General features: G+C 36.9%; 2 protein-coding genes across 2 annotated transcripts; one reads left to right on the forward strand and one right to left on the reverse strand.

Moving 5' to 3' along the window:
- The first annotated feature begins 1,121 nt into the window (after positions 1-1,121).
- CTSO (cathepsin O) lies at positions 1,122-11,776 on the forward strand. The gene is made up of 8 exons (XM_032187290.1): positions 1,122-1,485; positions 2,419-2,524; positions 3,530-3,663; positions 4,839-5,006; positions 6,473-6,594; positions 8,691-8,854; positions 9,298-9,390; positions 9,939-11,776. Exons 1-8 carry the CDS (start codon positions 1,318-1,320, stop codon positions 9,971-9,973), a joined length of 990 nt encoding a protein of 329 aa, XP_032043181.1. The 5' UTR covers positions 1,122-1,317; the 3' UTR covers positions 9,974-11,776.
- Positions 11,777-12,525: 749 nt separating this feature from the next.
- Positions 12,526-24,387, reverse strand: TDO2 (tryptophan 2,3-dioxygenase). The gene is made up of 12 exons (XM_032187291.1): positions 24,326-24,387; positions 23,898-24,003; positions 22,623-22,713; positions 21,666-21,736; positions 19,838-19,965; positions 17,803-17,989; positions 16,433-16,540; positions 15,365-15,476; positions 15,197-15,254; positions 14,606-14,685; positions 13,919-14,009; positions 12,526-12,696 (listed from the first exon to the last, which is right to left on the reverse strand). The coding sequence occupies exons 1-12, from the start codon at positions 24,358-24,360 to the stop codon at positions 12,543-12,545; spliced, it is 1,221 nt and encodes a 406-aa protein (XP_032043182.1). The 5' UTR covers positions 24,361-24,387; the 3' UTR covers positions 12,526-12,542.
- Between the last annotated feature and the right edge of the window lie 3,101 nt (positions 24,388-27,488).

The following is a 27,488-nucleotide window of genomic DNA, read 5'->3' on the forward strand; positions in this document are numbered from 1 at the left end:
CCATCTAGAAATAAAACATTTAGGTGTCTTATGTTTCATACACTATAATTCTCTTTCAAATTTGTATTACCAAGTAAAATGCTACATGCTACAAAAAATAGGTATTGGTGCAATGCTCTACAGAGCGCACGCTGCCACAAAGTTTGGTGTTATACAATACAGTTGTGACAGCAACATTTCCCACTCTGTAACTTAAACTTTCAGCATTTAGTAAACTCAGAGCTGCACGTTTTGCTGCTGCTACCACAGGACAGGGCGTGTATGTTTTCATGTTGTTGTTGTAGCAAGATGGCGGGAGAAAAAGTAACTGAAAAATAATACATTAAGTTTAAACACAGAACTACTCTATTTACAAACATTAAATATGTAAAGCATTTAACAACGGAAATAAACAAAATAGAATTTTGTTAATTTACACCAGCATAACAAAAAGCTTTAGATGCCAAACACTAACCTGCTTTCTTAAGTATCAGCACTTGAATAGTCTCTAAAGAAGCAGAGCAGCTGCACATGCAGTTACTTTTTTTCAAGGTTTTTCTTCTACTGTAACACGTGTACAGGATATCAAAGGCTGAGGAGATTGACTTTGTAATACATTGTAACTCTTCACACCCCAATGAAGCCTTCCCATGCTAAAGGCCACAAACTAAGCTGCCTCAAGGAAGTAGCTACTCCTCCTTCCTAATAAGAGTCCAGTTTGCACTTATCAACTCATTTTCCTGTCAGGGAAAGCCTTCTACTGATTTTCTACCTCATACTTAATTGAACGCTCAGCTCTTCTTTTCCCCTAGTTTTTGTCCCTGAAGCCTGCAGCTGTTGTTTCACACGCCGGCACAGCCTGCCTGCTGCACGGCACAGCTCTCGTACAGCCTCACACTCATCTCCCACACCCCAAAACACGAGTTTTTTTCCAGGAACTGGAAAACCCCTGGTGTAAAGGACCCGAAACTCAACAAAACCCGGGCGAGTACCCCCGAAAGCAGCGCCAGCCCAGGACCACCTCAAGCAGCACGCCCTGCCCCTTGGGGGGCGGCGGCCATTTTATGCTCCGCCCTCTCTGTCCCCCCTCACGGTGGCTGCAACCGTAGGCTCGTAGGGTCCCGCTGCGGGATGAAGCGGGGGCTGCGTTTGGGTAGAGGCTTGAAAAACAAAAGTCTTCAGACCCCCGTCTCCCCAGATAAACAGCCCGACTGCAAGCCCTGCGGCGAGCAGGGGGCGTCCCCCCGCGGCCCCACCCCGCCATGACATGGCGGCCGTGGGGCGGGGCGGCGGTGGGGAAGCCGGCAGGGAGCGGAGTGCCGCTGGGGTCTCTCGGCGATGGGGCTGCCGGCGATGGGGCTCTTGTGCTCCCTGCTATGGCTGGCTACTGCCGCTGCCCAGCTGCCCGTTAGCACCTGGCGTGGGGAGGAGGGCAGCGGCGGGCCAGGACATCCTCGGTGGGATGGAGGCGGCCGGGAGAGGGAAGCGGTGGCGGCCGCCCTACGGGTAGGTGCCCTGCACGCCCCTGCCCTCGCGATCCGCGCTAGACAGCGGCTACCGCTGGGGGAGGAGGAGGAGGAGGAGGAGGAGGAGGAGGAGGAGGAGGAAGAGGAAGAGGAAGAGGAAGGAGCAGTTGCTGCTGTTCTTCCTTCCCCGTTTCGGACGCGAGGTGTCAGCCTCCCCCCGGGTGCCCCCTTGCCCGGGTGCTGACCGGGCAGGGAGGCTGAGGGCCAGGCTGCTGCCAGCCCCCGAGGGGTCGGTGGCTGCTTGTGGTGGTGGGACTGAAGGTGCGATCCTGCCTCCCTTGTGCCTTAAACCAGCACGGGACGAGCGGTGCCTTCTGCTGAAGGGGGTGTGATGAAGTCTGGGTTGCATACCCAGAGGAGAAGGTGTCTTAACACCTTTTTCATGCTTCATGTTGAGCTTTGTCAGCAGAAGTTGCAGGGGGGACAGATCGCCTTGCTTTCATATTTCAGAAACTTGTTTTTCAAAGATCTAGGTTTCCTGATAAGTTTGGGTTTCTGAAAGTCTTTTGGCCCTTGTACAGCCTTTTTGTTTTGTACAAACATAAGGCAGGATTAAATCTAATCTAAAGAAAGACAAGATGTTTTTACGTATCTCTGAACCACAAGGTTAGCTGAGTTGTCAAAGAAGGGCATCAGATGGGTTTGACACAATTTGTTCCCAGCTTATTTGTTTGGCTTGCCTTGAATCACTTTTCTTCCTTCTCTATGCTTTTAAAAACGTTTCTTGGTATCTTTCTTGGAGTTGAAATTAGTCATGGCTTTGGGTTGATAGGAATACAGGATGAAGCTGGGTTGAATCTGAGGTGAACAGTGTCCAAGTTCATGTTTACTGTTTGTAACCTTTTTCTGCTCTTACGGTTTTGTCACTAATGGTAACTTAATAATATCCACAATACCTTTGTTTTTTCTTTAGGAAAGCGCTAAAAGAGTTAGATTTCTGAATTCGTCATCAAATGATAACGCATCTGCATTCTATGGAACAAACCAGTTTTCTCACCTATTTCCTGAAGAGTTCAAAGGTACAGTTTTTGGCTGCTGCTAATGTCTTTCCTATTGTTTTTTTCTTACTCTTTTCCAGAACCTTGTATTTTTCACATTTACAGATTCTTCCAGTGCTGATAATCAGCTAGTTTACAATGTCTGGTACCAAACTGTAAGTACTTCTGAAGGATACAACAATCCTCTTCATGTTTCTCTGGTCTTGCAAGATTGAATAGCTTAGAGCCTGAGTTTGATTTAGCATGCAGACTTTTTCTTCTTTCTTTCTTCTCACAGGGCCTTAAGACCATTTTCAGTTACAACAGTTGTAAAAGCAAAAAATAGTCAATGTTCTTCAGTAGTCTTAAGTTCCCTTTCCCAATCCTAAGACAAAATGGGCTACGATCCAAACAGTGCTCATCAGTCAAAGGCTGTGCAATTATAGCTATGATTATTGGGAGCAATATGGCTTCTTTTTTTTTTTTTCATTTTTACTGAGATTTGTCTGTTACCTAACCTGATTTTTCACTCTACAGTTCAAGTCTGCTGTTAGATACCATACTATTCATTCCAGTGATTTCAAACCTTGTTTTGATTTTAGATAACTAAAGAGCTTTTTTCTTAAGTGAAAAACTTACAACTTGAGTGTGTTTCAAAATCTTTATTTTTTCATCTATTTTTTTCCTTTTTTTCTGACTAAAATAAAGTAATATTTTCAGTAAGTAACATATTGTGAACATTCTAACAAAACTTATTTATTATTGATTAGCTTCAGTAAGTCTTCATACTCCGTATTCACGTTCTCACATGGAGTATTTCTGTTCTTTCTAGAAATGTAGGCATACTAAAATTCGTTCTGGAGTATGATCAGTATTTTAAGACATTTAATTTCTCTGTGGATTTGAGAATGAGATATAATCTCACAATTGTAACTACAGATAAAATTTACCTTTATGGCTTCTAAAAAAAAAGTTGTTTTTGTGTTTCTTTTTTTTTTTTGCGTGTGTGTGTTACAAGATTTATAAATGTTTGTATTCTGTGTTTAGCTATTTACTTAAGAAGCATACCTCACAAACTTCCCAGATACATAAAAGTGCCAAAGGGAAAGGAAAAACCTTTGCCAAAGAAGTTTGACTGGAGGGACAAGAAGGTCATTACAGAAGTGAGAAATCAGCAAACAGTAAGTCCTGGTGTTTTGCTTTCCTGATTCTCAAGTACTGCTCAGAGACAGTTCCAGCAAGTACATCGCAGAGCACAATGAAGGAAAGGAAAGGATCAGCACTGCCTCAAGGCTCTTGGAGCGCTGACACAAGTATGGCTAGTTGAACATAGACAGAGTAACATGCAGAGTGGGATTAGACTTGAAAGCATGAGAAGTAAAAGTTGTTGCGTATTTAGGAATTGTGCAATTATAAATTGTGTGTAATATGTTTTTGGATCTAGTTAACTAAGTCTGCAAATATTTTGCACTATAAGTATCTTGTATTTTTCTGGAGAGACTGAGGTAGATTCAGTACTTGACCTCTTGTCCCCTGTACACCTGGGTACAAATCCCTTGTTTAGAGTGCCCATGGCTGATCAAGACCAGTATCTTTACCATGAAATACCTCTGGAGATGTACACATGACAGGAAAATAAATGGAACCCAACTGATTACAGTTTATCCCAAATTGACTATAGGCCTGGTAACTTGTTAGTAGGGTAAGAAACAACTCAGCTTTTAAATCCCCAATATATTTCTTTCCTGCACTTCATCTACACCGTGCCTGGGAATAAACTATACTCTCTATTTGAAACATCACAATTTAAGGAGCTGAGAACTACAATATATATTTTGTTACTAGCTAAGATTTTTTTCTCTTGCATTGAATTTGAATTTACTGTTTCTTAAGCCGTAATCTAATATAGTTCTTGAAAAACCTATAGTCTAAAGAAAGCCATTGACTGTCTGTACCTCCCTTTCAAAAACTAAGATGGTTAAAAAATAATTTCTTTCTGATCCTCAGTCTCTAATTAAGAAAATACATATCTCACAGTAAAAAGCATCTTCAGACCTATTTTAAAGGGCTGTTTTTTATCATAGCAAAAATGAGTCAGGAATCCTTAAAATAAGATCCTGATAATGCATTTCTAGCTTTCACAGTGTACTACAGGAGGGAGAAAAAAAAAATTTTAAAAAAATTAAGGCACTAAGAAAGAAACTTAACAAGACTTCAAAAATATTGATTTAAGATGATGATTTAAAATGAAGAGCCTTGGGAAACGCTTTGAACTATTTTTTCTCTCCATATCAGACTTCAAAAACAAAGCTGACTTTTTTATTTTTTTCTCCTATTTCCCTTCTCTTTGTACCAGTGTGGAGGCTGCTGGGCCTTCAGTGTTGTGGGTGGTATAGAGTCTGCCTATGCAATTAAAGGAAATAACCTGGAAGAACTCAGTGTACAGCAGGTTATTGATTGTTCATACAATAACTATGGTTGCAGCGGGGGATCCACTATAAGTGCTCTGAGCTGGCTGAATCAGGTTTGAAACTTTTCATAAATTATGAACCCTTCCTTAGTTTTCATATTGGCTTTTTTGTTTTTTTTTTTTTCTTTTACTGGAGAAAAATGATGGGGAAGAGTGAGTGTATGCTTTACGCACACACGTGCATATATAAAATACATATACTTTCATATAAAAATTGGATGAGCTACGTGTAAGTATAGTTTTATATGCATATATGTATGCATGTATTTATATGTATACATCTATGTATTTAGTCTAGAATTAAGCATTGCTTCATACAGAATTGAAATTATTTGAATTTCAGCATGTATATATGTTACTTGTGAATATAATAATTCAGCTTACAGGTCTGAGAATAATGTTCCTTGAAAGGTGCAGTACTGCTACTGAAATCAATGGAAAGAACAGACATACAGTAGAAGGAGCCATTGATCCAAGTGTCATTATGTGGATTTGAGTTTCTGGTTTGGGCACCAACATCTGGGGAAAAGGAGGGATAGAGATTTTCAGTTTTCAAGTTTCTATAGTTTTGTTACAAACACTGTAAAATCATGCAGAAGTTTGGGGATCTCAAAATAAAATCAACCTTGTTTATCTTTGTATCACTTGCAACGGGAAACAATCAAAATGCAGGCATAATTTTGAAAATGAATTCTACTTTAGCGATAGCTGGTACATTCCATTCTAAAAATGCAAAACGTGTGATTATAATATGTGTAAGAAGAAACATTTTAATATATTTTGAAATAAAAAGTACTCTCTAGGAAGTCAGTTTGAGTTGCAAGAATATAAAAAGAATCCCTCAGTGTTTATTTTTATTTTTTAAAAAGGGTGATTCTTCTTTTTAAGGATCTCTATAATTCTACCCATAAAGATTTGTATAATCCCTACTAGTAGTAGTCTAGATAACTTGTTTATGTTTGCATTTCAAGAAAGATAGAGGATATTCATCTGGATTCCTCCAAAGCAAAACTCCCTCTTGACTGACAGCAGAGGGTCTACAAGTGAATTAGACTGGAGAAGACACTATCTCAAAATACCGTATTGCAGAAGACAAGTACAAAAGGTTGATACAATAGCTTTGCAGCTGGACTTTGAACCATGGCAGCCATAATGCAGTTATATAGTGGCATAAATATTTGAAGTCAATAGCAGGATTGGACTTCATTTCAGATTTTTTGTGTAACTGTATATGGGATACTTGTGGTTCTTGAACTGTTCTAAAGAAAGGAAAATTTTGTGTGTGGATATCATTTGGAGAGAATGAAGGAACATCCGAATCCCTTCGGGAACTCTCTCTGCAAACAGAGAAACTATAGATAGTAAATATCTTATCTCCCAACATCATATTCTTATTTCTAATGTCACTAAGAACATACTGTATTTTGAGTCAGTTCTGTGGCTGGTTTCAATGCCTGGTGTGATCTGCATAGAGCTAAAGTCAAGACACATTGAATTCTCATTCATTTCTCTTCTTGCAGACAAAAGTAAAACTTGTGAGAGATTCAGAATACACTTTTAAAGCTCAGACAGGACTGTGCCATTATTTTGGTCAGTCAGATTTTGGAGTTTCAATAACAGGATTTGCTGCATATGACTTCAGGTAACTACTATCTTTTTTTTTTTTTATTTGCTAATTTCTGTATTGGGATATTTAACATAATTTGGTTTTGGTTAATGTGGTACTGTGCAAGTTGTTGTTACTACCACTGGATTTTTTAGATGAGATTAAAACAGAGGTACTAATGTCTTTGAAATAAACTATCAACAGTCATAAATATTCTTCTCCAAGGAACTGTAACCCTAGAATCCAGGCCATTGTTAGCTTTAAGATGTTTATATTCTTTCTTATTAAAGTTTTTGAAATTTCAGCTAATGATTGTGAAAACATGGAAAAACTGCTTGAACCCGGTTGCATAAAAGCATCTAAATCATAAAAACATAGAATTATTTAGGTGGGAAAAGACCTTCAAGATTGTCAAGTGCAGCCATCCACCTAACACTACATGTCCACAGCTAAACCAGTGCTGCATACACATACCTCTTAAATAGCTCCAGGGATGGCATAAGCAGTTTTTCTCCATCCCTCATGTTTTCTCCGCTAGAATTTCCACATTTGAGGTAGTTTGCCTCTTATTGTTCATTCAGGTTCAGTAATTGTGTATCATCTCTATTTAGATTGTCCCTATTCAGATGATGGTGATTCTGCCCAGGGGCGGGAGATGCCTTTGTGCATTTTTACACCTACATTAAAGGGACTTTGATTCTTTCTTAAAAAAGTGAGAATAGTAGTTTTGTTTTAATTATTACCACTATTGTACTTTCATATGTATAAGCAGACCTTCAGAACTGTCATTTCTTTTGAAGGCAGGGGAATATAAATAATAAAGACTTAATAAAAACTCCTGTATTCTTAAGGAAAATGCACCCCAGTGATATCTCTAAATGGAGAATTTTGTGCCAAAATAATTGCATGCCAAAATAACAAAATTAAAAGTTTTGACTTTCCATGTAGTCAGTGGGAGGAGATGAGGCCTGCTTTTCTGTGAAGGCACTCATATTTGTTGTTGGAGTCTTAATGATAGGAGTACTTATTCAGAGACTCTAAAAAGTTAATGTTTAAACCTTTCCCCTTAATATGGAGGTATGCACGAGGCTTGTTTCAGGATCTAGATAAGGGCTTAGCAATAAACATGAGTTATTTTCTTAAATGTTTATCTTTCTTTGGATGTGGCGAGTACTACAGCAACTAATAATTTGTAGCCACTAATTACATTCAAGTTAGAAAGCCTAAGTGAGTGTCTTTAAATTAGGTCTTTTAAATTGTCTATCTTTAAATTGGAACCATGAGTCAGTAACAGTATATCCTATGACTTTAATCGGAATTTGTTGAAAAACTTAGGAAGTATTCAGTTAGTTGAGTATTTATCTGCTTACATACCCACATCCTCCTCCAGTCTGTGACTTAGCAAACAGTATTGTCAACTGAATTTTGTAAACGCAACTCATAGCTTTTTAGGCTTTTGTACTGAGAAACATTTTTAATTTTTATCAGTACAATACAGCTGCGTACTGAACAAGACAAAAAATATGTAATTTTAATCAGGAAGCCAATTACTGCCACATAGAAGGAACTAAAACCAATTATAACTTTGCCACTCTGTGTATGCCAAACTTAGTTATTACAGATACTATGCAATGATAAATATTTCCTCCTATAATACATTACATAAGCAGATGCTAATGGCAAATATTTGTTACTGGTAATGTCCTGTGTTTTGATATGTTTGAGATACAACATACATAACAATGCACTAAAATATGTAAAACGTACTTCTGTATGTTTGAAAATTAATGGGCAATAACAATGTCGACTAATGATTTGTCCAAAGCAGATTTTTAATTGAGAGGAGCGGTGCATAAAAGGTACGTGGTGTTTAGTGTTGCCTACCAATTTGACCCAGACTTTTTTAATAGCATCGTGTCTTTTGATCAGCACCTTTTCCATAGTGTGTGCCCTACTTTTATGTTACTGCGTTGTAAATAAGATTCATGTTTATTGATGTATGTTATGTAGTGTGTAGCACTCACAGGGAAAAGTAATTATTTGAGTATTAGATCATACTTAAGTCGATTACTACCTCTCAAATTGCATTATTATGCTAACTTTAACTGCATTATCACTCACTTCTTTTGCAGTGGCCAGGAAGAGGAAATGATGAGGATGCTTGTTAACTGGGGTCCTCTGGCAGTAACAGTAGATGCAGTTAGCTGGCAGGATTATCTTGGTGGGATCATACAGTATCACTGCTCCAGTGGGAGAGCAAATCATGCTGTACTTATCACGGGTTTTGACAGAACAGGTATGTTTTCATCAACTGAGTTTCTAGGTTTTTGCATTCTCTTAGTTGGCCTCCTGCAGGGCAAATGATTACAATCCATAATGCTTCAACTGGTTGTGCTTTTGAGAACTGTTTGATTTGGTGTCACCTCCATTCTGGAAGTGAGGTCTGATCCCAGGAAAAAGGCTGTTTTTTTCCTTTGGTTCTGTGGGACTTCATGTCCTTGTAAAGTCAAGAACACAGGTATCTGTGTCTTTATCCTAGCAGAGGATATATCCAGTCTATTAAACGCTGGTGTATTAGCTCTGTCTTCTCTGTGAACAACAGTAGGTTTGTCTGTACTATGTCATCCAATCAGCATCCTATGAGACACTAAAATGTTAATCAAAGAGTGTTAGATTATTATTTTTTCTATGCTTCCCAAATCTCATGTTGCCTCTTGTTTATGAAAATGTCTTTTCCAGGTAGCATCCCTTACTGGATTGTACAGAACTCCTGGGGACGTACCTGGGGAATAGATGGTTATGTTCGTGTTAAGATAGGCAGCAATGTCTGTGGTAAGTCTGATGGAAAACAATGCAATTGGTAAAGGCTATAATCTAGGTTATATGTAAGTAAAGTGATATAAGGGGATCCTCACAGAGGAAATACAAATCATTGCTATGTTTTAAGAGAGGGTAGATGAGTTCAGGTAGAAAAATAGTGTTTGCTAGTTCAACCAAACCATATAACATAATGTCCATTACTAATGCGTATGATTGAAAGGGAAGAGGATATCAAGGTTTAGATTGATTTTCACCACACAAATATCATTAATGCTGAATCCTTAAAAAAGAATGAAGTTTTGAACATGAAAGCAGAGAAGGGAGGAGGGTAGAGCTCAACTGTAAATAGCGTCAGGCAATGAAGAAATAAGAGTTGCAGCGGTTTTTGTTGTTTTGTTTTTTTTCCTGCCCCCAACCCCAACAGTTTACCTATTGTCCATATTGTCAACACATGGAAGAGAGAGGATGTAACATGAATATCAATTCTGGTAACTTATTTCTGGTAGGTCTCTATTTCTAAGACTAACTCATTTTTTCTTTTGTTTTTCATTCACTTGCAGGTATAGCAGATACAGTTTCATCAGTATTTGTTTGACACTGGCCAAAGACCGTGATCTTTATTTGCATAATCATTTGACATACACTGTATGTGAAGATTTTACTCCAAGGCAACCTTTTCTAAAGTAAGAAACAACTTTATGAGGAGGTCCTGATTTTAAGTGTTACAGGAATGGGGTAGCAGGAGTTTTTAAAAATGTTTTTATTTGGAATGTGTATTGTGTATCAAATCTTTCATGGAATAAGAAGGCTTTAAATCAACCACAGAGTGCGCAGAAGGAAGTTAAAAAGATGGATTGGAACTGTGAATGTGAAACCCTATCAAGGTGCTCAATACTGAAGAATACACTCCATAAAAATCTTGCCAGGAAAAAATGGATGACAAATAAGGAAGTTGAATCAACAGTGTGATGGAGTATCATGAACACGAACATAGAACATGAGATTATGTCTGGTTTTATTGGGTGGGGAAAGGTGAGGTTGGAAGAAAACATTCTCTTTGTTATGCTTTGATACCCATCTTGTCTTTTGTAGCACCTCAGACATTTTGTCTTCCCCCTTTTTGTGAAATTCTACATTTTCTCTAAAGCTAGAAGAAAAGAGGAGGGGAATGGGTAGTCAAAGTTGTCTCCTGAGCACCCAGGGTCAGTGTAGTGCTGCAGTCCTTCCATTTCAGTCTGACACCTTTCTTGTGTAGATATAAATTCAGAGCTCTTTGGAGTAGGGGGTGCTTTAGAAAGTGCCTGGAATATCAGAGTCTTCTGAATTAATTTGTTAGATGGATAGAAAAGCAAGCAGAAATTATATTTAGATAAACACAAGACACCTCTAGTGGCTTAATCCTGTGCCTTGACAAGACATAAGTGTTTGCAAATCAACTATTCTTTCTTTTAATTTCCACAAGTCTCTTCACTACATCATGACTAACAGTAGAACCAGTGGCAAAGCAGAAATGCAAAAAAAAATGTCTATTATAGAAAAAATGATGGCAGTAGAGTGTTGATATATATTCTACATTTAAAAATACAGCAATTACAGAGTACTCCAAATAAGGTAGATGTTGAATTTTCCTACAAAATTATTGAACTTTATTGAACTCACAGGAGACTTGCTGGGAACCAAAGAGTGGTCCTAGATTTGCTAACCTGTATAACTGCAGTTGGAGACAAATGTAGCTAGAATTTAAAACTGAACATGCACTTTTAAAGTGTTCTGTCATCAGGAATTCTTTACCTGTATCACTAATGAAGTGCTACTAGGAAAAGTATTGAAGCGATTCTGTAATTTTTGCACTCATTGTACCATGTTAAATAGGTCTCTGTAGTACAATCCTTTTGTAACTGATGCCATGAATGTTCATAATTGTCTGTGTAAATAATGTCTTTTTAGCCATTCTACTTTGAAGGACTTCTACTATTTTCAATTAAAAAAAAAGAAAAGACTAAGTACTATGTTTCACTACTTCAGGTTCTGCTTCTTACAAGTTTTGCTGCCTGAAAACTTCACATTAACCAAAAGGAGAAGTCTTCTGTAGTATTGCCTTAGCAGATTACAAACAACAAATAGCACATTTCCCTAACTGGAAAAAAACAGCTAAAGTTCTAAATTGACATAAATAAGAGTAACGTTGTTATAGTAGTATCAAATATAGAAGTTTCATCTGTGCTTTTGAAGCTGTACAACCAGGCCTAAGTACCTAAAAAGCATTGTTATACAGAACAACTCAACAGAAATTAAGGCCTGCAGTGTATGCATATTTCCAGGGAAAGCATTTGTACAGATGGGAGTCCACTAGTGAGATGACAACCCAGCTCTACATGTATCAATACCCTATGGCCAAAGTCACCTCACTTTTATGATATATCAATTTTATTCTTATTTCAATGATATTTTGAATAAAAACACTTAACATTTCTGCCATACTGTTGTTTGAACACTGTGCTTGCTTTAGAAGACAACAAAAGAAGAGCTTTAATACAGCTTTATTTAAACTGCAAAGTAAGTACTTATATCTACTATTCTTAAAAGTAAGTATTTTTACTGAAGGAATTTACATTCATCTGTAACACAATTCAGGAGGTTTGGGTTTCCACAGATTGAACTTAGTATTTTTTTCAAAATGTAGCTTTTGAAAATCTTAACCCAAAATTCCTTTTGAAATTCCACTACTGCTCAGAAATTAATTTTCTTTTGAAGCTGATGAGAATAATTATATCTTTGACTCGAAGAATTAAATTACTAAAAGCCATTAGGCAAACTAACACATAACAATATGTACAAATAAGACACGATCATGATAATTCATTATAATTTGCTCCCTTTCCATAAGTGTGGGCTGTATTTTCAACACTTCTGCTAAGTTAAACTGGCCACTGATTTGAATTGGGTTATCATTTTAGCTTTAACATAGCGTAATTCAATACAGATTATTTTTTCTACAAATGGTTAAGTTTCTTCCATAAGTCGATCATACTATTCACATAATTGTCATACATAAATAAATATTTACACACCCATGCTGCATGAGAACACTTGCTATACTTGAGGGATAGCACCAGTCAAGATAGAAGTTCTGAAGTTCTTCACAGCAACCAGTCTAGAAAGGTTCAGTCAGAGTCATCGCTGCTAAAATAGGAGCTGTCACAGTATTCTGCTGTATAAAGGAATTTATGAATAGTTGGATTCATTTTAGGTATCCAGTGTCTTGGCACTAGAAATGTTGAAAGATTGAACAAATCCACGAACACCTTGTATCTGTCACTGAAAAAGATAATTGAAACAATTAATATTGCTGTGTTGGCATAGGAGGCCATAATTTCCAAAACCTCAGGAATTGTTCCCTCTCATTTATTGACGGACGATTTCTGCACTAACCATCCTTCTCCTTAATATTTCAGAATAAAAGTCCTGTACTATTTCTAGGGCATAGCAGATTAAATTATATTTAAAGGGAAATATCCACATCTTTCTCCTAAAATTGCAGACTACAGGTGCTCTAACCTCCAAATCTCCACTCTTGTAGTAGGTATAAAGGGGAATGTATCTGTGAAGAATGTTAACCTGAATTTCAGAAAAAGTGAGAAGGATTGTTGAAAAGAAAATGAACCCTGAATTTTAAGCCATCTTCACTGAATTCAATATAACCTGCCTGCTTTCTTTCCCCCACTGTATTATAATATTTTAGATAAGAATCATTGCTCACAGCTATAGATGCCAGTCACTGGCTGCGTGCTATTTCTATTTGAAAACAATCCTAAAAGAAGGTCTTCTTAGAAGATATTTCAAGTGTTCTTTTGCTCTTTGACAAAATGTGGTTTGGGACATAGTGAGGATACATTTGAGCCTAAAAAGCTCAAACCAAACTAGCTGAATTCTCAAATTTTGTGTAAGAATTCTGCACTCAGGCCCAAACCATCCACTAAAAGAGGAATTTTAAATTTTCTCGCTGCTTCATCCAACAGAAGGAAACATGTTTCTGATTTTTTGCCTGCACAGCTAGAGGGTATTAATTAATATCAGCTTTCAGAATATATTAAACCCTAAATTTCAGTACCTTAGTTTATAAGAATTTATATACTTAGAGTCATTCTAAGGAATAAAGCAAATGTCATTAGCTGCACAGCAGACGGGACTCATTTCCAACCTGTATCACCTAATTAACTTGGGCTGGATAGCGCACGAGCTAAACGATGCAGAATTAATATTATTTCTATTACGGTAATGCCTAGATCCCTTGCTTGAGACTTATAAATGGCATTTTGCATGAGTGATCAAAGCCCTTTGCCCCAAAAGGTTTTGAATTTACGTATGTCAACCTGATAAGTAAATGTACAACAGGCAGAAAGAGAAGGAAATGACAGAGCCCCAGAAGAGAAACAACAGTCCCCTAACCTCTAGTGAGCTGTCTGAAATCTGTCTCCTGGCAGTATAATGCCTACAAACTGTGTTATTGTAAGTAACGGGGGAAATACATTATTCTTACCTCACTGTTGAGCGCAAATAGTGGTAGCCTGATGAGCCTCCTGTGCCAGCCTTGCTGCCAATCATTCTGTGCACCATGCAGACATGGTTATCTAAGTCACACAAACCAAGGGCATGGCAAATAGCCAGTGTTAAGATTGAAAAAAAAGGTCACATCAAGGTGAATCATTGAAATATTAAAGATCACAGAGAGATGTGCTACTAGGTTTTAAGCAATGCAGGGGTAAATTATGCCACTCTTTAGTCAACTAATATAAAATGATTGTTAATACAAAATTAAAACACTATTATACATCATTGTGCTCTGCTGGTGCAGAATTAATACATTCAATTATAGTTGTCTAAGTAGAGAAAGAACAGAAGGAATGTTTGCATGTGAAGAGTTGTCATGATGAGGGTTTGGAAGGCATTGGAAAATAAATTGCTGCACCTTAAATAAAATTGCTCACCTAATTTAAAGCATGTAATAGAATTGATAGCTCTACCTATGTGTCTAACGACCACAGAGGAAGCTGTTCATCTTTCCTCTTGGCCAAAATAAAATATATATATATATATATATATTCTTAAAGGAAGAACTCAGAAGTTTGGTTCTAAAACTCTGGGTATAACTAGTCTAAGAAAGTATGAAATAGAACAATTTACTTGCATCTAAAAGAATATCAGAGTAAAAAAAATTGCAACTTACATCTCCATTTGGTCATGAGCACATCAATATCCATAAGAGAGGTAAGAAGCTGAAAGGGAACCTGAAAACGAGGCTCCTCTCTTGGAAAATGAAAGAGGCGACAGTAAGATCTCTTATAATGTGCTTTATTTTTCAAAATACCACTTCAGCAATGCAAAACAGCAATGCAAAATATACACTCAATGTATATTTTTCCTAAATCAGTATTGAAATACCAGTAGATATTCTAACAAATACTTCTTACATGTAAGTCTTAATCTGTCCTCTTTTTCCTTGATTGGAAAAATAATCTAAAACTTTCTAGGTCACTTTGTATAACAGGGCATTTGCCAGTTTGGGCCTGAGGAGAAACACCTGCTGAGACAGTGGAACCTCCATCCTTGAGGGTATTCAAAACACAACAGGATGCAGTCCTGTGCAGCCTGATCTGACTTTCAGGTTGGATCTACTATATAGCCCTGGGTTTTGGTGTAGGATTGGACCAGAGGACTTTCCAAGGTCCATTCCAACCTAAATGAGCCTATGCTGTTTTCTTTAACCTTCACCTCTCCTGTTACCAGTAAGCACTGAAGACAAATCTTCTAGCATTACCTGTAGAAGTAGATCATCAGGGCACCCTTCAGTGCTTTATAAGACAATCTTCTTTCTCCTGTAAAATACAACCATCTTTAGTTTGTTGCTGATTCTTGATGTAATTATTCTATATGTATTGTATACAAAAAATATCAACCCAAAGCATATATGAATATATGAACATACCTTTACTAAGCAGGTGTTCATGCCGTTTTTCATCAAATAATGAAAGTAATACATCTTTCTGTTTTTGGAATTCAGATAAGAAGTCTTCTTTTTCTTCTGATTCTGGTTTGGCCTTTGATATTTAAAGCAAATGGAGTTTTTAGAATTCAGTAGGGAAAATTAGGCCCTTAGAGAGCCTTAATGTAACTTCTGTTTTTACTATAAACACCCTTCAAATTTACACTTTAAATGTATGAAGTGTATTTTCCAAAGAGGATAGACAAGTCACTGAGTCACTGTCCTTTAAAAACACAATTGCCACAAAATGTGCAATTAATAAGCTGTCAGAATAGTTCAGATGAATGAATGTGCAAACAAACTGGCAGTTTATCATTTTTCTTTAGGTCTAGAGGCCTTGGAACAACTAATATTAATTTGTTTGAGACCTAATTATTTTAGTTCTTCATTTTCAAGGCAAAAAGAAAACACCTTTGCACAGCTATGGGTTAGAAAATTGTATATAGAAAGGCTGGGTAAATTAGAAAGGTGTAAACATATTCCCAAGAACTTAATGAGTTCTTATGTTATGGTGTTTTTTCATTAAAAATGTACTTATACCTACTTTACAGTATTTTGGTATTTTCTCATGCTTATTTGCCAGTGTAACTCAAATGATCACATAGCAGCAAAGTGCCATATACTGTTAAATAAAAATAGCCACTTTATAGTGACACTCTATACTCACAGGTCATGGACCCAAACTTTGTGGAGTTTTACTCTGAACTGCAAATACAAGCACTCAAGGTGACATAGTTTAAGTAAAATGGATTTCAGACCTTCCATTGATACTTTCCCTTTTCTTTTGCAATCATTTCATGTATTAGATACTTTAAGAGTTCTTAGATGTCAAATTATAAATGTATTCAGATATCCAGGAAAAGTTTGTAATTTTCCTGTTTCTTGCAAACACAGGCTGCTGAAGATTAAGTAAAATGAGTGAAAAACCATGACTGGGCCAAAATGCCAGTCAAAAATATGTGATTTTCCAGCTGTCTTTTGTTATAGTGGGATCAATAGAACACTACTAACCTGCACTATGGCAAATTCCTCTTCTAAACCTTTTAAAACATTCACTTCAAATTGTCCCCAGAAATCAAATCCTTCTGCCTCAAGTCCTGGAGTTCTTTCCAGCCATGCCTTTAATAATAATAATAATGTGTTCAAGTATTAATAATGCAAATACATTACCCTAAAATTACAACATAAACCAGAACAACTGTAGCAGGATAATATAATAACCCATGTATAGGTGCTAATCACTGGAATAAGCATGTCTACATGGAAGATTTATACCTGTATAATGATGCCATGCAAACACACCCACAGGTTTCAAATTAAAAGATTACTGTTGGAAGACAAAAGCTGTCTTGTTAAAATCAATTCCTTTGTAGACACAGGAATGCAGTCTTATTCCACATATTTATGATAAACATAAAGATAAATCTCAGAAGGAAGATGTAGAACCATCTGCTAGTACAACCATCTTTTATCAGGTCAGGCTGAACGCTGATCACACCATCTGCCATTAGCTTACACCAAAATATGCAATAATACAAGACAAATTTATGTAGCATTAGAAAAGCCTCCTCTCTGATTTCCTTTTAATAATGTTTAATAACATAGTAGAAAAAAAGACGGGGAATCTTTATGGCCAAACTACCTTTAGAGATAATTTAATTTAGCTACTCCTTATCTAATAGCACGAAGTCTTAATGAAGAAAAGTTACATGAGTTTCTTATATATTCAGGTGTCAATAGATGAATGGAATGATTCCATATAACGCCATATCATTCCAATAAGAGAATAATTTTGTCACATAGAGGCAGATGTTTTTATTGAGGTTTATATTGCATTATTCTTTAGCAAGTTAAGTTTGTGTATGAAAAGGAAAAGGGGGTTAAAGAAAACACCATGTTTGAGTGATTCATAACTTAGAGACAACACCATTAAATCAAGGTAAGTGAGAAAGAAACACTTGTTAAAACATCTTTTCTCCTTTCCATTTCGGGTTGGCATTTTTCATGTTCTGTTTTTTAGCCTCTTTACTACACCTCACTAACAGTGAAAGTATTTTTAAAGTTTTCTTTTGAAAAGGGTTTGTGGTCATGAAAAACTCAAACAAACCAGTAGATTTACAGTCTTGGACAACTCAAATTTCTGCAATGCCATTTACTAGTTTAGCAGTTTTTTCAGGCAGAAGCTGTGAAAAATCAGTTGGCTTACCAACTCTTTTTCATACCAACTCCTTCATACTAAATTTGATAAGCATACAAAATGTGATTCATTGGGAAGCTGCCAGCATGTTTGCTTCTATCCAGGGAGAAGAATTTGTCGCTGATACCAATGAAGGACATTCAGGGGAAAACATTAAAGCAAGTTCTCAGACAGACTTTGTTACCTCCACAAGTTGCAGAAGTGTTGGTTCTTGCTCTGATTTAAGCAGTAGTTCATAATCCTGTCCCTTGAAGTTATCACGATAATGCCTTCTGTTATAGGGGACTCTCAGGCTTTGGGGAACACCAATCTTGTTCTCTAGCAAGCGGAACTGCAGGCTCTGAAAACCTGAGGCTGGGCTTAGGTAGTCTCTTGGGGAATAGAAGAGAAAAACATAAAAAAATGCAGGATATTATTTTACAATAATGGGGTTTTCTGGTTCTCACCTAAAGAATGAATGACATATTTCACATTTGAAGAATATCAAATACATGGCCAAACATTTGTGGTATGCTTCCAATTAAGAAAAAAATGGTAGTTTAGTGCAACTATAACATATGTATAATATATTCTAATTAGAAAATCATACACACAGACATATACTCACTAATGTTTATATTGTGTTTTAAAGTTGCAGCTGTGTGTGTATGTACACATGTTGTACAAGAGAAAACATCAGTGAACATAATTTTCTTTCCACATAGCATAAGCAGTGTCACTCCAAATAGGTATCAGGGAAATTTCCACATCACTCAAGTACCAGTAAATGGCCTTTAAGTAGGCTTGTTATACTTCAGAATAATTGCTATGTATGAAATAAATAAATATATTCATATTATTTATTTCATATTTAATTTCATATAAATATGAATATAATAATATAATATAACAATATATTATATTATTATATTATATATTATAATAATATAATAATATAATAATTATAATATAATATAAATATGAAATTAAATATGAAATAAAAATGAAATAAATAAAAATCTACTAAATCTTTTTCTGAACAATATTCTGAAGGATTCATTAATAGGATTCTTTCTGGGTTAAATTGTGCGACCACTTTAGAAGAACTGATATATTAAAATAATCTGAAATCCCACATCGTTAGATAATTGTAATGCACTTAGAATTGCAAATATAAGGTTTGGAAAAACAAGTAATTGATCTGATCTTATATTTGCTTATTATATTACATATGGTGTGTCATTGAAAATCAGAAGCAAGAACTCTTCAAAAGAAATGATTAGCCCATGTATTTCCCTTGCTGTAGAAGACAGATATTTCAAACTTCCACAGGAAGCCAAATTGTAGTTTCACATGCTTTTTAGTTAGGGACCATTAAAAGACAGAGGGAAAATGGTACAAATGGTACAAAAGGTTGGGATGTTGGACAGCACTATGTTCATGAGTCAGACGGTTCAGGGGCACAAGCAGAACGGAAGCAGAAAGGCAGATGGTGGATTGTGGATGAAGCTGTCGTGCATGGCAGTGGAAGCAGCTAGTTGTGGTGAGGGAAGCGAGAGGAAATGCCAGGTGAGAAATGAAGCAAACCAATTGATCCCAAATAAAGCCTGAGCAGAAGGCAGATGAGCTACCAACCAGCTGGTGCGACAATACTTTGGGCAGCTACTGGAGAGCAGAAATTCTTGGGCAGAAATAAGAAAAGAGCAATGTTTCCTTCAGCCACTTGAAGCCTCCAGCACTGCATGCCCACATTGGGATGCAATGAAACACTGTCCTAACAAGACAGTTTAAGTATCTGTTTGATAATACACAGAAAGTGCATTCTGTCACCCAAACGCTTTTATGATTTGTCATAGAACATGGCTACAACTGTGCAGTGGTAAGTTTCTAGTAAGGTGTTAACAGAACCAAGAGCTATTTCTACTGTTTCTGCTATTCTTTTTATTTTTATCTGAAGACATTTATCAGCAACACACATCACCACCAACAGTGAACTTGTACTTCATTACAGGGTATGCTGGACTATTCAGGGTATGCTGGGTATTCAAGCTCAGGTTCTTAGTTGACTCTTGTACTGTAATATTACAGTTACTTCTCAGACATGTTCTCACCCTGCTGAACAATCCAGGTACTGGAAGCTGCCAGCGCACATTAAAGACCTTGCTTAAATTCACAGCCTACTCTAAGGATGAGAATTACTAGCTCATGGGTTACTGTGGAGAAATATAGTAAGTATTTACCTGAAATCAAAGAAGTCCAATGCAGTCATAGTTTCCAAAACAGAGAACTGTTCCACAAGTAATTTCAGAATCATTGAAATTCTGTTCATTCGAGTGATAACTTTCAGCATGTTTCTCTCATCTCTTACCTTAATAAAAAATAAAGACCGTAAACAGACAGAGAATGGTATTCTCTTTACCTTCTACCTATTTATTTCAGGTCTTTCCGCTGTTGTGCATCACTATAGATCCCAAGTCCATTCCATGTGAAATCCATAGCAGCAGAATTTTATATTGAGTATAAAGCCCTGTTTTTAGCTGAAAACTGAAAGTGTGATTTTCAAAGATCAAAAGCTTTTTTTCTCTCCACGATGACACATTACAACGTGGACATTTTTTTTTTCTTTCATGTATTTTGACTAAAATAAAAGTCACCACAAGAAATTAAATTCTAGACCAAAATCATTTCTAGAATAAACAATTATTATAATATGATTTTAATGATATAAATTACAACATGATAATTATGATTTCTATTATAAACATTTCTATAATCTATATTGTGAGAGAACAAGCCATAAGGCAAGTGCAGAAAGTACTTGAAGTTGAGAAGCAGAATAATCTGAGATATATCAGGACAGAACATCTAAACAGATGCTTGTCAAAGACTTGCACTAGCAAGCAGAAGAAAACAGAAAAGACAGCATCTAGTGGGAAATACAAAATATGAAATGGAAAACAACAGAACTCTTAAGAATAAATTGGATGCTTTGGCTCAAGGGAAATCTGCTAAAATTCCTATTAATTTTAATTGAATCAAGTTTACCTCTAAGACCAGGGCACACAACAAGGAAATATCAAACTACAAAAATGAAAAATGAAAACCATTTCCGTAATCATCTTGCTGTGTTCTCAACTTTAACACTGACATTTCAGATTCTGATTGTAAGGCAGCTTTCATTTATCACAAAAATAAATAATGAGAAATGATTCTATTAAGATATAATTATGGTCAGTTATATTTTGATACAATTTTCAACTAAAAAGCCAACAAAATTATGACAAGAAAGATCATTCTCATTGAGCATTATAAGGAAAAGGCTACTTCTTTGTGAAAGAAAGTCTGATCTACTTCTAGATTTTCTTCACATACAGGTACTCTGGTTGTTATTCAAGGTATTCAAGGCATTTCTCTAAATACATGCAGTCTGCCTTTTTTCTGTGAGTACAATACTCGGTGAGGAGTATTCCTTCGTTATCTAGTTATGAGGTGTGTTTAATGTTGGATAAATGTTTAGAACTTTAAAAATATTCTTCTATATTTGTCATTTTAATAAATTCTCAGGCAATTGTACATTGTGATTTTGATTATTGTCTTTCTGTTGGATTTAATACAACTAAATGACCACAAAGAATTTTGCTTTCATATAGTAGTTATTGGATAGAAGAAAATGGTATGTAGACTTCAAAAACTTGAAGAAATGCAGAAGTGATATTTCAATGTTAAGATACCTGATAGCTCTGTTTTCATTTTTGCCTATGAGTATGGCTTTTCTGCAGTAAAATATACCCATGTTAGCTCCTACAATTATCCACTATTAGCAGGAAAGTATGAGAGAATTTTAGCCAATGAAACTGGTCTTGAAGAGTGATCTATGTAAAAGGCAGACATCAAGAGGAAATTTTTTGGGTTGGGGTGAAGGTGTGAGATGGAGGGGGTGTGCACTGTTTTTATATATAAATACAGCACGTGTTGATTTAGAAAAAAACATATATATCAGGCCGGCAAGAAAGAGACAAGAGAAAGGGGACTGGATTTTCCCAAAATGAATATTTGCTCTTGACTTACATGGCCATTTTGAAAGATCACCCGAACGGAATCCAATTCCCACAGAATCTGCTTAAACCAAAGTTCATAAGCTACAACAAGAAGGATACTGTTAGCATTATCTTCAACAATTTTTTTTTTCTTGATAGCGATGAAGTAAAATTCTCAGATTTTGATGTAAAGTGAGTAGTAAAGTGAACAGCAAAATAGTGTAAAGTGAACAATGCCACTGTATAAATAAGCACTGATACACAAATGTGTTGCCTGTTCAAGTATGCTGTCTGTTACCAAAACTATTACATGAAATAATCTAGCATCCAGAATGTAAACAAATTTTAAGGCATGTTTTTCATGCCAGTTATTAGATGTGCAGAATGCAGATTACACAAGGTGAAAAGAGAAAATCCAGCTCCAATACTTCATTAAAAGCATTACGGCATTCCCCTCTGCCTACAATATTCCCCAGAGCTGCTTACAATCTTAATGCCATCTAAATATCTCCCACCAACAACAGAAAAAGTATTATCCACATGGCTTGCAGACACTGGTCTGATATTAGAAGTTAGGGAGCACCTAACCATTGTGCTGGCTTCTAGAAAGCCTTGTGATGGTTAAAAAGGTGGATTGAAGTTTCAGAGAAGGCACAAGCCAACACACAAGACTTGCCTACAATAAACTGCAGAGCAGCCTTTTATTCAAGCCAAGAATGAATTTTCCTACCTTAATTTCTCTAGAAACAGAACTGTTGAGCTTTTGGTTTTCCACATCCAAATTTTATAATTGTGGCTTCGTAAGCATAGAGTGGATTACTGCCTTACAAAAGATACAGGTATACATACAAATGCAGATAAAAAGACAGAGTGATTGTAGTGGCTACGTCTAAAGTGAAAACAAATCATGCAGTATGTTTCAGCATTAAATAACTCTCTGTGGCAAGAATGACAGACAACCATCACTTCAGTCCTCCCAACCACTTACCTTGATGTGTCACAATGAAAAGATGTTCATCATGGATTTTGTTTCCTTTCTTTTCACTCTGAAGCTCTTGAGCATTCAGTATTTTGTTCAGCTTAAAAATGAAAATAAGGCTATTTGTAAAGTTCTCAATTCTGCTATTAGCCACAGCGTACTGTAGTCCTACTATGTAGAGCTAATATTTAAGAAAAAATATTTGTAAATAAATATTTATAAATATTTATATAAATAAGTAAATAAATAAATATTTATTTTAAAAATATTTTTTCTTAAATATACTAGGTTATATGAGTAGTTAGACTAAATGGTCTCAGGCATTATTTTTTAATTTTAAAAATATCTTGCCTGAAATTAACATTTTGGTACATCAAATAGGAAAATTTGAAAACTATCTTAAGAGTTTTTAATTATTAAAAAAAAAAAAAAAAAAAAAAAAGAGAGAGAGGGAGAAACAAATATCCAGTGCGTTCTCCAGACCTTATGTCAATACTGTCATGTTCAGTGCAGCATAAGTCCTATAGTAAGATTCTGTGTAATCACATAATAGCATAACCATGCAAGAGCTCTGATTTGAGGCTGTACTAGTTATTTCAGTTCTGGTGTTACTGATTTTTTACTCAGTCAAATTCACAATCTTAGTTGCTTTAAAAGAAATCTTTACAAGATTCTGTATCATACATCAACAAATAAATCTTTTGGGCACTCACTTCAGTTCTTGCTGTCACCAGAAAAAAAAAGGAAATGTCTGAATTATATTATTACTTCTGTCAATTGATTTTTGCATATTTCTTAATTACTTTTAGTGATTTTTGTTTGTTTGTTTGATTGTTTTCTGTATCACACCCAAGAGTACTGCAATGTATTTTTCCAGCCAAATATTCTGGGCTTTCATGCAATAATCTGGGGAAGTTACACATGGCCTGCTGACATGTAGAGAAATTGCCAACTGGCAATTGTCAGGCCAGTGAAAGCCTTTTGTGGTGCACCACGTCACAGCTGAGGTTTGCCAGAACAAGCAGTTCCCTATTGACCCTCCTAAATACCCAGCTTCCCTGCAATTTGAGAAGTCATCCCACAGTCTGCCTGCAACCATCTCGGCTGAGTCAGGCACTGGTGCTGCAAGTATACCTGGGAACTCAGGCAGGGAAAGGACACTGAGACCTGCCTTGGTGACTGCCTGACTGCTGTCAGTGCACAACAGGGAGAAGTGTCAATCACAAGTCCTGGCTCAAGACTTCAGAGTGACCAGGGCAGTAAAAATCAAATCTTTGCACTTACTTGTAGGTAGTCTCCATAGATAAGTCCACCTTTGCTGGCTTTATTCATCCCTTCTTGTGATTTGTCATCTTTTTCCTCTTCCAAAGATAGCTTGCTAAAATTAAATCTAAGAAGAAAAACAAGCAAATAACTATTTAATTAGGGATCTATGACTATGACTGCCTTTTTATTGAGATGCATCTAAAATTCAAACAATGCCTTGTTTTCAGCAAAATGAACCACTAAAGCAGTCTTGCGAGAAAAACAGCACACCAAGCATGCATCTTGCCACAGTAACAGCTGGTAGCATGCTCTGAAAAGCCCTTGTACAACGTCTTCTCCCTTAGCAAGAGCTACAGCAGTGTATTTGCTGATAACCCCTAATTCCCCTCCAAACTTTAATATAAAGTTATATATTTTAAAGTAAAATAGAGAGAAGAGGGACTCACAGGTTTTTGCTCCCTGCAAAGGGGCACCCACTCATAGTTCCAATGTCCAAACTTGCTGAGCTGTGCTCTGGGGAATATGCTCCGTTAGTTTGCCCAAATCCACTGCAGCCACCTAATTTATAACCTTACCTCACTGCACAGGCCAACCCCCAAATTCTCCTCCTTAGCCCTCAGCCCATCCCTGCTATTCCATAATTACAGCAACTACCTTGGCACAAAGGTCAATAAGTTCATGTGGGTTTGGCTCTCCTTTTTTTTTTTTTTTTTTTTTTTTTTAATTATTTTTTCAGTCAAAATAAGAATGACTGAGATACCTGCTTTGTCCCGTATCACACTTTTTTTGTGCTTTTTCCTTCAAGGTTTCCACTAGTTGCTGTTTGGGGACTCAGGCTGGTGTCAGGAGTAAGTCAATGAGAGGCTTGTGTGTGAATAAAAAAAAATATTCAATATTTAAATCAGGAATTGTTTAAGTGGGTTTGTAACCTGCAACCCCTTGTATCAAAACATCAAGATACTTTGAACTTTAAAAAAGTGAAACATACGGAAAAGGAAAGGAAAGGGGAGGGGATGGGAAAGAGAACATATCTCTAAGGCAGACTGAACAAGGTTTGTTAAAGGCTTTCAAATAATATGCTTATTTTCAAAACATGCACACAGATTAAGTAAAGCAAGTAAAAATAGCCATATAAATCTCCTGTTATTTTTCCAGTGGTTTAATTCCTGACAATTTCTTGATTTTATTTCCGCCTGCAGATGTTTCACTCTCATTTGTTGACAAATGTTACTCAATTCTGGTAAATCATCAGCTGAACACAGTATGAAGTAACGTGTAACTAGTGTGCACTTCTTCTGTGCCTGCCAGCCTGTTCCAAAAAAAAAAAAAAAATAGTTAATGCTCAGTTTTACTGCAAACAAAGCTCTGGGACCCCTGTGACCCCAGAGCATTCTGCAAGACCTGCACTGGGCAGCAGTGCCTGCGTGCTGGCTCCAGCTGCTCCAGTCGCTTAACAGTAGTGGCATCACCAAAAAAATTGTAAAAAAAAATAAAAGTTCCATGTGATGTGGCACGTGGGTGATGGGATGTATACCCTGCTAAGTCAGATGCTGTATGTCAGGCTATGCAAATATTAGTTTAGAACTGTATTCTCATACATCTGGGCCACAAGGAAAGCGGGACACCACTGAGGTGTCCCCATCAGGAAGGTCAAGGTGTTCTTCCTTCTGGATGTAAAAGCTGACAGAGTAAAATAATCCTCACCACAAACAATCTGTCTGTACATCTGTTCTGGACGTAGGAAAGTAGAGATGAAGGTGAAGTCTGGGCACTGGTGTGTATACATCAGGAATTCAGCACTGAAAAATGTGCCATTTCCAGTGAAACAGCATTACGAACATTGTAATATAACCTGCCCCCCTTGCAGATCTCAAAGGCATGGGCAAGGAAGGCTTAGCTTGTCATTTCTGTATACCTTTAGCTGAAACATCCAGCCTGAACATCCACTGCAAAGTCAAACTTTGTTATCTTTTTCTCAAGGCACAAGCAAAGAAAGATTGTGAGTGCAGTAAAAAAACAAACAAACAAACAAAAAACAAACAACAAGGACACATGAAAATATTGGACACTTAACCTCAAAGAAGTTACTGTCTCTTTTCTTGTGCAGTTTCAATTTCTCCTGTTGGACCCAGAGAATAATAAACTACCACAGCAATAGTCTCTGACTTGCAACCTTTACATTGCCTGCCCTGTAGGGGAAGGACTTTGAAGTCTCAGAGCCCTTTTAAACTCTGTGCTTAACAAAACATTAACTCCCTATTTGGGAAGTAATGCTACCCTTAATTGGTTCAGGGTTACTAATCTCCCTCAAAATCTAGCTGAGGATACTGTCTGAACCAAGAGCTATACAAGCTCCCATTCTGATTCAGCAGCAGACAAGTTTCAGTCGATGAAACAAATCAGCCAGACTGACACAATTTAGGGAGTACCTCCAGTATTTCCAGCATGTCCAGACTCTCCATTTGAGGCCCTCCCAACTGATTGGTCCCATCACTCATTCATCTTACTGGCTGCCTTAACGTGAGCTCAGGAAGGCCTCACAAGTATGTGATGATAAACAGAGAAGAAGAGGAAAAAAAAAAAAAAGCCTGACGTACCACCTGATTATGAAACTGTCCATTGGCAATGTGGACAACAGCACAGACTGAAAGAGCCCTAAGGCTTTGCTCAGCTCTGAGCCTTCAACTCTGGCTTGGCTGCAGACACCCTTACAACTGATGGGGAAGTAAATGGGTCTTTGTGCATCTGCCACGCTGCTCAAACTTGGTGCTCACCATAAGGACCAAATTCTTTGAGTGTTTTGAGTGGCATTTATGCTCTGATTCTTTGCAATCTCTTTATTATAGTATAATCCTTTGTAAAGGAATCTTGATGGAAAAAGCTCCTCCATGTGAATAGATCTGAAGCAAAACATAACCCTGATTTTAACTGATGGTATTACCTTTTTCTCAAAATGCACCATCTTTTCCCTGCTGAACACTCAGAGCCATGTAAAAGCAGATGTAACCATGCACACAAGTTGCTGTTCATGCCATGGATGACTGAGCAAGGCTATGAAAGCCAGAAGCACGTGCATGCCCTTGAGCTTTTCTTTCTCTCTCTCTCTCTCCTCTTTCTCTCTCTGTTTCCTTGCTTGCTTATTTTTATAGCATGAAAGTCAGACAGAAAGGCTTCATCCCAGAAACATATCACAGGACTCTAACCTTCAGCAGAGAGAATGTTCTCTTTTGTGATTGGGCTGAACGTAAGACAAACAATTAAACACAGCAGAAAAAAAAAAAATCGCAGATTCCAGGAACTGCACTTTGTGGCCTTCAAGCTGTCCTGATCTTCATGACCTAGCACAGAATTCATTAAAACCCTGTCTTAGCCCACCCTCATCCCCTGTTTGCCTCCCCATCCCCAGCTGTAGACATGGGGTGGATGGACTAGTTTGGGTTGTCTCACCTGCAACAAGGTTGCAGAGAGGAGACAAACTGAGCTTACTCGGACTGAAAGAAGGGAATTTTAAGGGAAAATAAGGAGCCTCTCTCCAGCCTGGCCAATGGGAGTTTTGGTGCAAGCCAGAGGCATCCTGTGCCTTATTTTGTAGATACAGATAGAGCCAAG

The sequence above is a fragment of the Aythya fuligula genome, chromosome 4, assembly GCF_009819795.1.
Source record: "Aythya fuligula isolate bAytFul2 chromosome 4, bAytFul2.pri, whole genome shotgun sequence".
Taxonomy (NCBI): Eukaryota; Metazoa; Chordata; class Aves; order Anseriformes; family Anatidae; genus Aythya; species Aythya fuligula.